Source organism: Erpetoichthys calabaricus, chromosome 8 (genome assembly GCF_900747795.2).
Source record: "Erpetoichthys calabaricus chromosome 8, fErpCal1.3, whole genome shotgun sequence".
In the NCBI taxonomy this organism is placed as follows: Eukaryota; Metazoa; Chordata; class Cladistia; order Polypteriformes; family Polypteridae; genus Erpetoichthys; species Erpetoichthys calabaricus.
In genome coordinates, this window is record NC_041401.2 from 76,648,722 (window position 1) to 76,664,051 (window position 15,330).

At 39.0% G+C, this 15,330-nt stretch overlaps 1 protein-coding gene across 2 annotated transcripts in view; it reads left to right on the top strand.

The window, feature by feature from the left end:
• Positions 1-15,330, top strand: part of cct6a (chaperonin containing TCP1, subunit 6A (zeta 1)) — a 679,017-nt gene that overhangs the window by 16,465 nt on the left and 647,222 nt on the right. Inside the window, exons 9-14 of one of the 2 annotated variants that reach the window (XR_007935564.1) lie at positions 3,962-4,058; positions 4,607-4,754; positions 4,915-5,048; positions 5,136-5,238; positions 9,113-9,185; positions 9,411-9,702. Coding sequence is in view for 1 of the 2 variants with exons in the window: in XM_028806836.2 (XP_028662669.1) it covers positions 3,962-4,058; positions 4,607-4,754; positions 4,915-5,048; positions 5,136-5,238; positions 9,113-9,185; positions 9,411-9,483 (628 nt within the window). In the remaining variant the exon portion in view is untranslated. Of the gene's footprint in view, positions 1-3,961; positions 4,059-4,606; positions 4,755-4,914; positions 5,049-5,135; positions 5,239-9,112; positions 9,186-9,410; positions 9,774-15,330 lie in introns of those variants that run through there. The other variant, XM_028806836.2, reaches the window with a different exon arrangement.

The following is a 15,330-nucleotide window of genomic DNA, read 5'->3' on the forward strand; positions in this document are numbered from 1 at the left end:
ATTGTGCATATGATGACCTCAAAGGTAAGCAGTGATAGCAGGAGAAACCTAATTACATTGAAGCAGTTTTAGTGAAAAATATAGATCTGTATCAAAGATTTTAGTGTTGGAGATAGTCATATGAAAAAGTTCTCAGCCTCCATAATCTGCTTTCAACAAAAAAGATAACGGTGGCATGTCTTTCGTTTCCTAGGAACATCTGAGTACCGGGGTGTTTTCTGAACAAAGATTTTAAGTGAAGCAGTATTTACTTGTATGAAATTAAATCAAATGTGAAAAACTGGCTGTGTAAAAGTTTCGGTACCCTTGTAATTTTGCTGATTTGAATGGATGTAACTGCTCAATACTGATTTACTTGCAACACCAAATTGGTAGGATTAGCTCGTTAAGCCTTGAACTTCATAGACAGGTGTGTCCAGTCATGAGAAAAGGTATTTAAGGTGGCCAATTGCAAGTTGTGCTTCCCTTTGACTCTCCTCTGAAGAGTGACACCCTGGGGTCCTCAAAGCAACTCTCAAAAGATCTGAAAACCAAAGATTGTTCAGTATCATGGTTTAGGGCAGGGGTCCCCAACCCCCGGTTTGTGGCCCACTACCGGGCCGCAGCCATCTGACAGCTGGGCCGTGAGAGAACTGCCGGCAATGGAGACTCACTCAGACTTCTCAGAATGCTTGGCGGGCGGGGCTTTGCAGCGGCGCAGAGAGAGGTGAGAGAGTATTACAACAAAGTTATTTTTATGGTCCCGACAGTTTCCCCATATGACACGAGTCTATAGAAATCGCGTTACTATGAAGTACATTCAGCAGATGCTTTCACTACAACGAAGTGACCTTGAAATGCTTGAGCGAATCATCCACAGAGCAGTTAGATCTGTGGTCACAGCTCAGTTGTGCACGTTTGCACAACAATCCCCAAACAGAAACATTTTGTGTTCTGTGGTTTTCAGTGATACCTTTTGCTTAATGCTTGTCAACATTTGAAAAACATCCATTGGAATTTAACTCATTGTCACCCTCCTATAGAAACGGCAGACACGAAAAAAGATAGCAGTGTTAATGTTTGTGATGTGCAATCTGTTGGAATGGCAAATGCAAAGCATATGCAAAAAAAGAAGAAAAATCTCGGGTTGCAAACGTATGCGAACTGCTTAATAACTTAATAATAGAAATGTTGTGTAAATTGTGTATAAAACTGCCCCCCCCCGACCGGTCCGTGGAAAAATTTGCATCTAATAAACTGGTCCTTGCTGTCATAAAGGTTGGGGACCACTGGTTTAGGGGAAAGCTACAAAGAGCGGTCTCAGAGGTTTAAACTGTCCGTTTCAACTGTAAGGAATTTAATTAGGAAAAGGAAATGGAAGGACACAGGCACAGTTGCTGTTAAACCCAGGTCTGGCAGGCCAAGAAAAATACAAGAGTGGCACATGCAGAGGATTGTGAGAATGGTTACAGACAACCCACAGATCACCTCCAAAGACCTGCAAGAACATCTTGCTGCAGAAGGTGTATCTGTACATCATTCTACAGTTCAGCACAATTTGCACAAAGAACATCTATATGGCAGGATGATGAGAAAGAAGCTGCTTCTTTCTGCACTCGCGCCACAAACAGAGTCGCTTGTTGTATGTAAATACTCCTTTAGAAAAGCCAGATTCATTTTGGAACAATTTGCTTTGGACAGATGAGACAAAAATTGAGTTATTTGGTCATAACGAAAAGTGCTTTGCATAACGGAGGAAGAACACCACATTCCAAGAAAAACACCATGCTACCTACTTGCAAATTTGGTGGAGGTTCCATTGTGCTGTGTGGCTAGTTCAGGGACTGGGGCCCTTATTAAAGTCGAAGGTCGGATGAATTCAACCCAATATGAACAAATTCTTCAGGATAATGTTCAAGCATCATTCACAAAGTTGAATTCCACACAAGACAATGACCCAAAACACAGTTCGAAATCTACTAAGGCATTCATGCAGAAGAAGTACAATGTTCTGGAATGGCCGTCACAGTCCCCTGACTTGAATATCATTGAAAATCTATGGGATGATTTGAAGCAGGCTGTCCATGCTCGGCAGCCATCAAATTTAACTGAACTGGAGAGATTTTGTATGGAAGAATGGTCAAAAATACCTCCATCCAGACACTCATCAAAGGCTATAGGAGGCATCCAGAGGCTGTTATATTTGCAAAAGGACGCTCAACTAAGTATCGATGTAATCTCTCTTGTGGTGCCCAAATTTATGCACCTGTCTAATTTTGTTATGATGCATATTGCATATTTTCTGTTAATCTGATAAACTTAATGTCATTGCTGAAATACTGTTTCCATAAGACATGTCATCTATTAAAAGGAAGTTGCTTCTTTGACAGCTCAGCCAATTATAAACAAAAATCCAAAGAATTAAGACTTTTTCATGACTGTATGTGTTAGTTTCTGGTGAAATAATACTTTTTAGCAGTCTCCACTTTCTACAAGTCTAAAGCATTGTCTGCAGCCTAGATATGGAACAGGCACTAAATAGGTGAATAACATGCTCGCATACCCTTCATATTATGTTTACTGAACTGAAAACCACAAAATATTCACTGCTCTTTTTGCTGATAATTAGTGCTGGGAGGTATACCAGTTCATACCGAAAACTGTTATTTTTATGATATGGAATTTTCTTATACCGCAACACCGGTATAAATAGCCTAAACAACGTTCGGAACGTGGTACAGTGGGAAACTGTTTAAGGGGGACCTTTTTCACTGCTACACCGCTAAATGCGTTAGTGGTGGAGGTATTGAGCGGTGAAAATGGACAGCGGACGTTTCGAAACTGAAGCTGTAGCAGATGATAAAGTTAAACATGATGACACAGAAGAACTTTTGCTGAAAAAAGGAGCCGTATCTGTTGTCTGGAGATTCTTTGGTTTTAAAAGGTCGGATGTGGACCAAACAACTATTTACTGCAAATGCTGTCGAGCTAAAGTTGTCAACACGAGCAATTTGCTGCACCACCTTAGCCGCAAACATGCTTTGGAGTATCATGAGTGTATGGAACTAAGTTTGGCACCCTCCACGTTCTCCAGTAAAACTGAAACAGCTAGAGGACACTCAAGTCAGATGTCACTTGTAAATGCGTTTGCTGGATGTACTGCCTATGACAAAAAAAAGCAAGCGGTGGGTTGAGAGAACCAACGCCATTACAATCCATATAGCTAGTGTGTCAGTGCACAGATTGTTAAAATTAACAAAGTGTACTTGGTTTACAAAAAATCTTTATTCCTTTTCTAAGACATGTTCAGTGCAATACAACTTTTGACAAGCACCACTGGATATTTTACGAAGTCTAAATGCCACTTTGGATGGTTGAAAATATGTTGTCAAAATTATAGTTTAAGTTGTTTGCAAAATTTGTTCAATAAACGGGTTCTATATTTTGACTGCAACTTTCATGCAATATGATTCCTTCTCTTCATTAGTGCCACCCCCTTGAAAACGATCACTTTATGGGGCCATGCAAACCTGTATTAATACTTGTGTGCACATTAAAATGTTTTTTTGTACAGTGTACAATTCTTATGACAGTGGAAAAGATTGTTAGCCAGTCCACTGCAGTAATTGCAGTACAAAATGTGGTTAATATCCACTCGTGCATGGGGGGAAAAGTACCGTTAAATACTGTGAAACCGGTATAATTTTGAAAAATGCCGTGATATAGAATTTTGGTCATACCGCCCAACACTACTAGTAATACACTTTCAAAAATTGACTAAAATACTGGATTTGTACTTTCTCAAGATACATTGGATTTAGAGGCCAAGGCTTTTTTTTTCTCTCCCACATTTGTAACTGGTAAATGGACATTTTAAAATGGCTGATGTGGCTGTTTCTCTTAAACAATCTGCATTAAAATGTTTGAACTTCCAATAATCTTTGTTCTAGATGCCAACACCTCTTAATGTAATGTATTTCAGACTTACCTTGGCTTGTGGTGGCATTGCTATGAACTCGGTCGATGACCTAACACCAGAATGCTTGGGACATGCTGGGCTTGTGTATGAGTATACTCTTGTAAGTAAATTTGCAAAATATTTTATTTTTATAGTGGTATAGTCTGTCTAAGCTTACTGATTGAATAAATTTCAAGCAGATGATGCCACATTTTCAGCATATGCCTAATTTATAATGTTCCTTGTCATTTAGTTTAGTAAACATTTCATAATGAACACTGAACCTCTAGCTGAGTTAAATCTGTAAAGGCTGGCCACAAGACTATAAATGCTGATTACATTTTTAGAAGTGTTTTTCCTCACCCTTTCTTCTGGATTTCTTCCAAGTTAACAGATGCACTATTGTTGGCTGCAGTTGATAAATGTTTCCTTTCAGACATCCTACCATAGACATGAATTTTTTGTGGACAGTGGACGAGCACAGATGGACGTCTTCTAATAAAAAATGAATTAGCACGCAGAGGGATTTTGTGGCTACCCTGTATGTTGTAGCTGATGCAGTTCTTAATATTTGTTTATCCCATATGCTTGAATAAAATAGCAGCTTTGACTAGCTTTAATGATAACATTTGCTAAGCCTTTTTGTAATGTGTATTTTGTTTCTTATAGGGTGAAGAAAAGTTTACATTCATTGAAAAGTGCAGCAACCCACTCTCTGTAACTCTGTTGGTCAAAGGTCCAAACAAGCACACATTAACACAAATAAAAGATGCAATACGAGATGGCCTTCGTGCTGTAAAAAATGCCATTGAGGATGGTGTGTAATTTAAGTCTATAGTGCCTTGCTCAGTCTGTCTTGTATAACAGTTTTAGCCAATTGTCTAGGCTTGTCTGTGATAAATTGATGCATAGTACTGCTTCTTCATGCTGTTCTGTACATTAAATATGGCACCTTCACTTTCATTCTCTTCCAAAAGGCAGTGTAATTCCTGGAGCAGGAGCTTTTGAAGTTGCTGTGGCAGATGCTCTTGTAAAGCACAAACCTTTGGTCAAAGGAAGAGCCCAGTTTGGAGTTCAAGCATTTGCAGATGCTTTGCTTGTTATTCCAAAGGTGGGTGTGTAAATTTTTTTTTTTTTTTTAATATCATGACTTTTTGCATATTTTGCTGATTTGAACTAACTTATCTTTCTGATTCAGGTTCTTGCACAAAACTCTGGGTATGATCCACAAGAAACTTTAGTGAAACTTCAAACAGAAGCCAAAGAGTCTGGTCAACTCATTGGTGTGGATCTAAGTACTGGTATGTGTTTCATTTTTAACACTGTGTGTTACTTGCTGCCAGGTTGTGCTTTCTTGACAGCAGTTAATTACTTTTACCATCTATTGCCCACCCACTTTATGAAACTATAGGATCATGGCTACCAGAACCTGTCCTGTAGCTTTGGTTAGTAAAGAAGTAATGGGTCTAGAAGGGGCACCAAAGTATGGGCACACTGGGCAACTTTGTACAGCATATGTAAAATATTTCGATTGTGCAAAATTTCATTAGACCCAATCATCGAGAAGTGGGGCTAGCACGATAACTACTTTGCCACTATGATGATTGTTTAATGCCTGCAGGCAGTTTTATGGGACTACACTTAATTCTGTAGATGCTGATATCGATGTAAAATATATTCTAAGGCAGAGATGGTTTTACCAACTACACCTGTATTTATAATAACCACAAATTCCAACCTTAATTTAAGTTTGTCATATGGAAATCACTGGATATTAATTACATTATCGATCTTTCTTTATATCGAGAATTTTTTGCTTGTTTTGAACTGCTGTCTTGTAAATCTACAGAAAAATTTTTCTGTATTTGTTGCATGTTTTCTGAAAAATGGTATGTCTACTGTTCTTCACCTTCCACCAGTCTCTATACCTGAAGCAATACTGGGTAATGTCAATAGGTTTTATTTACATATTTTAAGGAATTCTCCTGTAGAAAATGTCAAAGGAATAAAGGGAAACAGTATTTTTTTTTTGTTGGAATTTTACAGAATTAATGTAAATTGGCGCTTCAGAAAATATACACTTAAGTATGTGCAAAGCATACTATAATCAATCTTAAAACTTTACATTTGTTGGGAGCTATATTAGTTCATCCTTTAGAAATAACTTTTTTTTTTTGTTTTGAGTTTCTCAAATTAATTTTTAAACATTCTCCTTCAGATAAGTTTGTGTATATGTTTACAGTGGGGCAAAAAAGTATTTAGTCAGCCACCAATTGTGCAAGTTCTCCCACTTAAAAAGATGAGAGAGGCCTGTAATCTTCATCATAGGTATACCTCAACTATGAGAAAAAAAATCCAGAAAATCACATTGTCTGATTTGTAAAGAATTTATTTGCAAATTATGGTGGAAAATAAGTATTTGAGATACTTATATATCTGACTAGGGGGCTCCGCCCCCTGCTCGCTTCGCTCGCCAACCCCTGGCGTTGGGGCATGACAAAGAGTGAGATGTATGAATTAGATATAGAATGTGCAGGTTTGGATGATGCCTATCTAAATAAAAAATAGAGTGTTTGGCATAGAGTAATGTTTTATTGGAATATTTCTTTGTATACAACATTAGTAGTAAAGATGATGTCTTGTCTTTGAGTTCCCTGGCATGGATCATTTATAACTTTAACTTTAACGTCAGATGAACGTCGAACACGTGAGAAGGCAACATAAAGTTGTCCATGTCCAAAAACGGGTTCAGAGAGGTAGATGCCAACCTTGTCCATGGTTTGTCCTTTTGATTTGTTGATGGTCATGGCAGATGCAGGTTTAATGGGGAACTGTCGGCATTTCAATGTAAAAGGTAAATCCAGGTCAGAACTCTTAAGGTCAATTCTAGGAATGAGAACAGTATTGTTAGCATGTGATTCTGTAAGAACTGTTGCTTGAATAACACCGTTTTTAAGGGTAAGGTTGTGTTTTGGTCATCCGTCTGGGTTAATAGTGTTCAAATATTCTAAGGGGAAATTCAGATGTTCATTGTCGTCATCAGAGTCAACTTTCAGAGCTTAGAAAGAGCCGTGTCTCTCCAGGAAGTAATGAAATGACCTGGTTATTAATGTGATTAACATTAATATTTTTTGGACATAATATAGTGTGTTTTGTTAACCACATATGCGAAAGCAGTATGGGCCATTGCCTTTTGGTGGCCTGATATGTACTCCGGTAGATGCAAAAGCAAATGAACTATTGTAGGATCTAATGCAGTTCATAAAGTTTTTACTTTCAGGCACATCGTTAGTTAGAAGCTTCTGTAGATATTCAGGATATGAATGTAAAGGAGGCAGTCTAATCTGCCCCTTTTGACAACAACGTGTAAATTCATTATTTGTATTTCCAGTTGTTTCTTCTGGGAAGTTAAGTGATTGACAATGATTGCAAATGACATTCATTAATCCCAATGAACTTTCCTCAATAGTGGACTCATTATTGAAGGCGTTGTTGTTGCATGTCCATTATTTGTGACGCGCTATTTTTGATTTTTAATTGATTCGCCTCCGATTTGCCAAAAGTCCGTTTCAGTCTACGTCGTGCATTGTTTGTATCGAGCCTTGTCCGTTTTTGTATGTCGGTCAGTTGAGCTTTCTGCTTTTGGAGTCTTGCTTGCTTGTTTTCTGGCAGGTCATATGCGCGTTTTACACGTCTGCGTTCATTTATTCTGTCTCTTCGCTCCCTTTTTTGTATGTCTGAGACGCGAGCTTTCTTTTGAAATCGTGCTTGTTTCGATGCAGTACTTTGAGACGCGCGCTGTATGCGTCTTCGTTCATTGTGTCTGTCCATTTGGGCACGTCTCTGTAACGGGGTTACTTGAGCTTTGCGTTTTTTGATCCGAGACATTTTTTCTCCCGGAGTTTCCTTAGTGCCTTGTTTCCCCCCCCCCCCCCTGTTTATTTTGTTGTTTCATTCGTGTTCGTGTGTTTGGTCCCGTTATCCGATCCGAATCTTTTTGTACCCGTGAGCGTGTATTCATGACTTGTTTGTTCCTCAGCGTGCGAAATATGGATAAGTAATAAGGAGGATCGCACTCACTGTTAATATGGAGCCTTTTCTGCAGTTGAACGGTTAATAGTGCTTTATTGTAAGGAAATCCACCTATCCTCCCTAATGTGAAGGTGTTGAGATGACGTATGTTTAATATGGACGTTTCCTTTAGATATGTGGCTTTGGGTGTTAGTTCTTATTGATTTTTTGTGGGGGGGGGGGGGTGGTTGAGGATTGTTGTTGCGCGAGCGTCTTCTTTCTTTTTGTGCTCCAGGGGCTTGTTGAATCCCCCTCTTTGTGTGTGTCCCGTCCGTTGCTTGTAGGGTGTGTGTGGTGGTTTTGTGTTCTTTTTTTTTTTTTTGTGTTCCATTGCCTTTTTAAATCCCCCTCTTGGTGTGTGTCCCGTCTGGTGCTTGTGGGGGGGGGGTGCCTTGCTGTTGTTCGCGAGCGTCTTTTTTTTTTTTGTGTGTGCTAGTTTCGTTTGCAATCGGTTTCATGCGGCGCCTGCTTTTGACTTCTTTTTTCTGTGCTCGCGCCGCATCATTTCTTTGACTCCTTTTTTCTGTGGTCTTGTCCGCCTCTCGCGGCCCCTCATCCGCTTCTCGCGGCCCCTCATTTCTTGGGGCGCCTGCGCAGTACGTCTTTTTGCGGCTACGGCCCATGGCCGGATGTCCCTGCGTCCATCCGGTTTAGCATTCTCGGTTAGTAATATGGATATATATCAGTACAAATGTTTTACTTTGTGTTATGCATTTGTGTTAAGTGCATATGTAAGTTGTAATCTTCCCAGAGTTTGTAAGAACACTTGACCCTCTCTTCTCTGCTTTTTTTTGGTGAGGTAATGGATCAATATGAGAATGTCTATGAAATGTGACTAAAGACAATGAATGCATTGCCCTTCAGCTTGCTCAACTAGACTTTTTTAGATGTATTTTTATTTCTTTAAATCTGTTATAACACAGCACTATATTCTGGCACCAAGGATAACATTTTCTTCATGTGTGTTCTTATAGAAATAATAGAAAAAAAATTAAAAACAGATTATAAACAGCATTGTAGTACATAAATCTGCTAAGGTTTTTTTTTTATTATTTTTTTTTAAATGTTTTCATTTTGTTTTAAGAAAAATCTTATTTTTAATAGGCGAACCAATGAATGCTGCAGAAGCCGGAATTTGGGACAACTACAGTGTCAAAAAGCAGTTACTTCACTCATGGTCTGTATTTTTTTTTTTTTTCTTTTCCTCCCCTATCAATTTGCACAGCATACATTTTATGATGTGAAATTAATTGTTGTAATTGAACATCGTATTGCAATAGTTAATTTTGTTTGTGAAAGTGGAATGGTTCTGTAACCTTTTACTGTATTTAAATGTTCTAATTGATGTAAATATTAGGCAAAGCCAACATCTTTTGATTTTTGCCTTTTTCTTTTTCCATAGCACGGTTATTGCAAGCAACATTCTCCTTGTTGATGAAATTATGAGAGCTGGAATGTCTTCACTTAAAGGCTAAACTCTGCAAGTACAGAAAAATGACTGTTTGTAGTTGGAAATGGCATTTTAAGCACTTTGTGACATTAAGCTGAATCACAATGGGGGATTTGTCAAGCAGTGCTTGCCTATGGAGGAGTGTAGTATGAGTAACATCTCATTTATCCCATATGAAAAATGGTTGAGCCCACAGTTTTGATATCGGTAATTTATTTGAATGATGTTCTCCATGAATTATAATGTGAAAAAAATAAATAAAAAAAAAAGTGCCCTTTGTTTATACCCAATAAAATTTTAGTTTGGTTCTGAAAACACATTAGTGTTGGAATATATTGTATTATGCATTGTGACCTCTACATGCTGACATTACAGTTTAAAACATTTAGTGTCAAGAATCAATTTGTTGTTTTTGTACATCTTCTTGTAAGTCTTGTCTGATATTTACTGCAGGAAAAAGTGAAAATTGAGTAACATAGTAAGAATCACTCCACAACCCAGTATCAGCAGAGTATACAGTACGTGGTTTTTTTTAATTGATCTGCTAAGAGGTGAGGACAAGCTTTTAGAACGTTAAAAGGTGTACTATGTGTCACTATTTAAGGTGATTTTTCTAAGAAAAGGGAACATACTACCGACAAACTGGCCAGTGCCGTTCTAAGCGGGTATAGTGCACCGCTAATTTCACCTGGAAGTTGAGTGTTTATTCCAGAGTATTTGCAATTATTAATAAATCCTACATTGCCATTCTTAAATTTTTTATGAACTAGTGTGATATCTGTTTTACAGAAGGTGTCCCTGAAAGGCACTTTAGTCTACTGAAGTTTTTTTTATTGGTTGAAAGGTTAATCCTGGAAACATCTAAAGTTCTTGAGCTTGCCTAACTTGTTTCAGATCTACATCTCGCAATACAAATCTCTGGAATCCTTAAAGACGGGCTTCATGCTGCTGAGATCAATCACTCCTGCAAGGACTGAATCTGAATATCTTAACAATGGCTGAAACCATTTTTTTTATTATACTTTATTAATCCTGAAGGAAATTACTTGGTTTTCGTATACCCCTTGGGGTTAGAGTGCAGGGTCAGCCATTGTACAGTGCCCCTGGAGCAATTGAAGGTTAAGGGCCTTGTTCAAGGGCCCAGCAGAGTAGCATCTCTTTTTGGCAGTGACGTGGATTCGAACCGGCAATCTTCAGGATACCAGCGCCAGATCCTTAGCCTCAGAGCCACCACTCTGCCTTTCAATTTGCTTTCTGGTTTTCCTCCACTACGAAGGCTGAACCGTTCCTACCAGGACTGGCTACCCTGAATGGACTCCACTAAATACCCTATTAAAGGCCAGGAGCCTGCTCCTATCATGAACTCTGACCTCGGTCTTCTCCCAGAGCACAATCTCTGAAAGGATGTAATCTGAACAAACCCAGCTCTCTCCGTCCCTCATCCTATAGAACTTCCAACCCTCCGGTGATTACTAGTGTCAGTAAGTAATAAGGCAGTTTTGGTGAGATATCAACAGACTTAAAGTTGTATTATTATTTTAATATATATAAACCAGGCATATCAAACACAAAATTAAAACTAGAAAATGTGCAACCAGAACAATTCAAAGTCCATATAGTGAGCTTCACATCAGATGGTTCATTTGGCTTCTTTTCTTGTTGCAGTCTACATGTTCTTGATCCAGCTGAACAGTTCTTTTTAAAATGCAGGGTGTTTTTCCTTTTAAGCCAGTAACACAAGTAATGCTGTGAAAATTGGGATGCCGTAAGTGGCTAGCCTGCCAGAGACATGGAAGTGTTTACTTCCTGTTATTTTTTGATGTGTCTCGCTCTTAGCTGAAATAGTGAAAACTGATAAATTACAATGGTCTTGTTGTTTATTGGTGAAGCTGCTTTTAGCTAAATACGATAACGTTGACAATAAGGTTCTAAGCACCTTATCTTCTAGCAAGTATGCACACACTGGTTAGTTTACCTGAGCTTAAACTTACTATCAAAATGAATGTCCATCTCCCAATATTCTTTAGTTTATTTGCATATGTTCCTGTATTATGTCTTTGTATGTGGAATGGGATGTCCAACAAGCTCTTGTAGAATGTGATGGTCAGCTGCTTATAAACTTTTGCCATGCAGTGCATGTTGATTATGATGGGTAATGAAGTCCTGTCATTACAAGCATTTTTTTTTATTATTATTTATAAACAATTAGATGTCTGTTGCATTTGTGCAGTTTATCTAGCAACAAGCAGTTTGAGGTGGGCTTAGCCTGTTTTGATATAAGAAATTTACCTTCACTTTGAACAAAACATAGTAACAAGTTAAGATTTTTATAATAATCCAGCTATAATTTTTCAAAGCTTTTATCTGACTTGGGATTCAGTGCGGTAAGACTTGATCCAAGGTAATTAATCACACTTGTTTTAAAATGAATAGGACAACATACTTGAACACCAAGCTTGTAGAATAATTGTCACCTGTAGCTTGCAAACCTATTGACCTGAAATTTGGTACACACAAACTACTTGACGTCTACTATCCGCTTTCGGGGTGATGATTGACCTCCAAGGTTATTTTTTTTTATTTTATTGTAGAATCAACTCTCTGCGGCAGATGGCAGTGTGGCGCATGCGTATGGGCGCCGTTCTCATCCCTACCACCTTTGTCATCACTTCTCCTAACTCTTCATATCTTAAGTCTTCAGTTTGCCTCAAGAATGATTTAAGTGCCAGCCTAAGTGAAAAATTAAGGAAAACGTTCTAAGTAATTACAACACAAACACTGACTTAATCAGGTTTAATGTGAAAAGGTGGCAACGAAAGAAGAGAAGCGGGCCGCTAGGTTGGGGAAAAGAAGAGCTGCTCAGGAAGCACATCAACCTCTGTGCAAATGAATTCTAAATGTATAGAGAAAGAGTCAAGTGTATTCACTATCGTGCAGTGTGCCGTTACTGGTTTTACAATAATTATTTTGCTGTTTTGCAAAAGTGTAATTTTGTAAAGATGTTGGCTGCCACTGCTGGTAACCTTGTGGAATGTGCATGCTTTGGTCATTTAGTGACAGCTATTGAGCGAGAGAGAGAGGTCACATAGGCATGTAGCTTGCAATAAAGTGACAAGAACTGAACAAAAATTACAAGGCTAAACATGTTATAAACAAAAATTATAATTTGTGTATATAATGATCAAACATTGTACAATAAGCAAAATTATTGTACAAATGTAATAATTTTCATGTGTGAGATAACACTTCTGTACGGTTTGTGAGAACAGGGCTGAACCATTTTTGCATGGGGTGTACAATTTAGATACTGCCTGGATGGCTAGTTTTGGCCAAAAATCAAGAAACACTAGAACCATTAGTTTTAAAATCATATACAAATTATTTTTTTAAATGCAATTTAAAAACCTGGCCAATAAAAATGGATTAAATTGTGTTCCGGTGTTTTTCCTGTCAGTCAGAGACCCTTAGAATCACCCTAACTCTCCTCCTTCAAAACATTTTTGCAAAATAATGTTGAAATATTTTGCATGGTAGGAATAAGCCTCCTTACAAATCTGGCATAAATAGGGTAGTGAAACAACAACACAATGACTACAAAATGTATGGTAACAGCGCTGACAAGTGGGATTAGCCAAGAATGAGTGACTCCGTCATGCAAATGAGCAGCTTCACAGCCAGCCGCATTGGTGCCTATAAATAAGGCAAACCTGCGAAGTGCAGCAACAGCGAGAAGTCCATTTAAGGATATAGAGTCACCTAAATATGCCACATAAGGAGCAAATGGATGCATTCTGACACTCTGCGCCACATTGGTGTTAGAGGCAGGTCAAAATGAAGGCCTACCACAGATTTGACAAAGCACCAAGTGCTGTGGAGACCTACAATGGACTTGCTTGGCTTTTCCGAGGAGTTGCTGGAGACTCTTCAGGCTGAGATCCGGGATCTGGAGTACTGTTTGCAGCATCAGTACAAGGTGGAGATAACAACTGAGAAATGGCTACCTCTGTAGCTCCACTAACACTTCTACAATTGCTAAGGTCCATTGGCCTGGGTACGCAGATGCCAGTGGAGCTTCCAACTCATGGAGCTGGGGAAAAGCATGGCACTTCAAGTTGCCACTGTCAGCTAAGTGAACCGTGTGAAACAGGGCTGGTGGTAAAACTTTACAGGCAAAGATCATAGAGGTTTTGAAGTGCAATAATGGAGGGAGAGTCTCAAAGCTGAGACCCAAACCTGGAGCAGAATTTGCAGTGTCAGTTCAGTGAATTAAAGCAGCCGAGAGACATCTGCATCACCAGACAATGAGGTTTGCCCGCTCACTTCTAGTTATCAGATCAGCACACAGAAGTGCAGCATTTAACACCCTGTGACAGTGCAGCACTCAATATCCATGTTACACCACCTAACAGCAAAATGCTCAAGACACCCTGCTGATGTGCTTTTATTACCAGCTGCATGTCCACAGCAGAAACAAAGACCACCCCTCTGTTTTGAAGGCTAGGAAGTGGTCACTGGAGACAGAAACTTCAGTGGGAGGGCTATGTAAGTGTCAGGGATGAGCCACCTCTAGTTATGAGCTGGCATTCCATCATCCAATGAGCAGCACCAAATCCGGCGACTGGTGCAAGTATAAAAATGGCAAACAGAATCCCATCTAGTGTGTCAACAGTGTGGATAGTCGGCCACCTTAAAGAGCAAAAGAATCCCTTCTGGCACTGCGGTATTTCAGATCTGAGAAGACACAGACTACATCTTGGCCATTATTTCCACAGTGAGCAGCAGTGGAAATGATCAGATTTGGATTTTGGGTTTTCTAAAGACCTGAGATGGTCCCAGAATACTAAGGTTGTAGTGAAAAAAGACATAATTATACCCTTTGGAGGTGCCAAATGAAGTGTAAACAAAATATTTGCTTGCACTCTGATGTCCCAAGGTATTTGCATCTAAAATGTTAGTAATGTGTGCCTTAAATAAAACCTTTGAGTAAGGATTTAAGTACAGTATCCATTTCTTAGAGAGGGAGCAATTTAAATAGATTCAGTTTAGTGAACCAGGTGGTCATTTTAATACGATTGTAAGCTTGCCATTTATCTGCCAAGACTGACGAGTTTACAGTCCAAATCAAATCCATGCAGGCCAATGAGCTCAGAAAGCTGACAATGCAGGAAACGTTCCTGAGGACCGCATGGTGTACCTGGAGCTGTGAGTCAAGAAATGTTTGGCAACAAAGGAGATGATGAAGTTCTAGCAGGTGAGGTTGTCCAAGGGAATGACAGGCTCATCAGAAAATAAATTGTGATGCGCCACCTGGCCCTCCACTTTTACTCAGAGGAAAGAACAAAAACGGACCACTTAATGGTCTGGAAACCAAACCAAGTGACAACAAATAATGCAGGCTTGATAAAATATGTAACAGAGAAGCTCTTTCGCTCCAGTTGCTTGGTCGAGAAGTGACTCATCCTTCTGGGCTTCTTGGTTGAGAAGCGACTCATCCTTCTGGGCGGTTGTGCCTTTATGGCCAGAGGTTAGAAGGGGTGGAGTCAGGTGCCCACACTAGGTGGGTTCGCTGTACTGTGAAGGAAAAGGAAAACAAGACAGGTAGCAACAGCACCCTCTCTCCGTCTGGGGTGGAATTACATACCTGGGAGGAACTCGGAGGGTGACCCTCTGATGTGTATGCATGACATTGAAACTGAATGTTCTTTTTGAGCAATTCAGTTTGACTCCGTAAGAAATTTTATTAAGGTTGTATAATGAATTTTACATAAACTCTGAAGATATTCTGCTTGGCTTGTGAAAACCAGCACAAATTATATTTGATACATTATATATAATATTATTTGTTACATATCATATTAATAGATGTAATTTT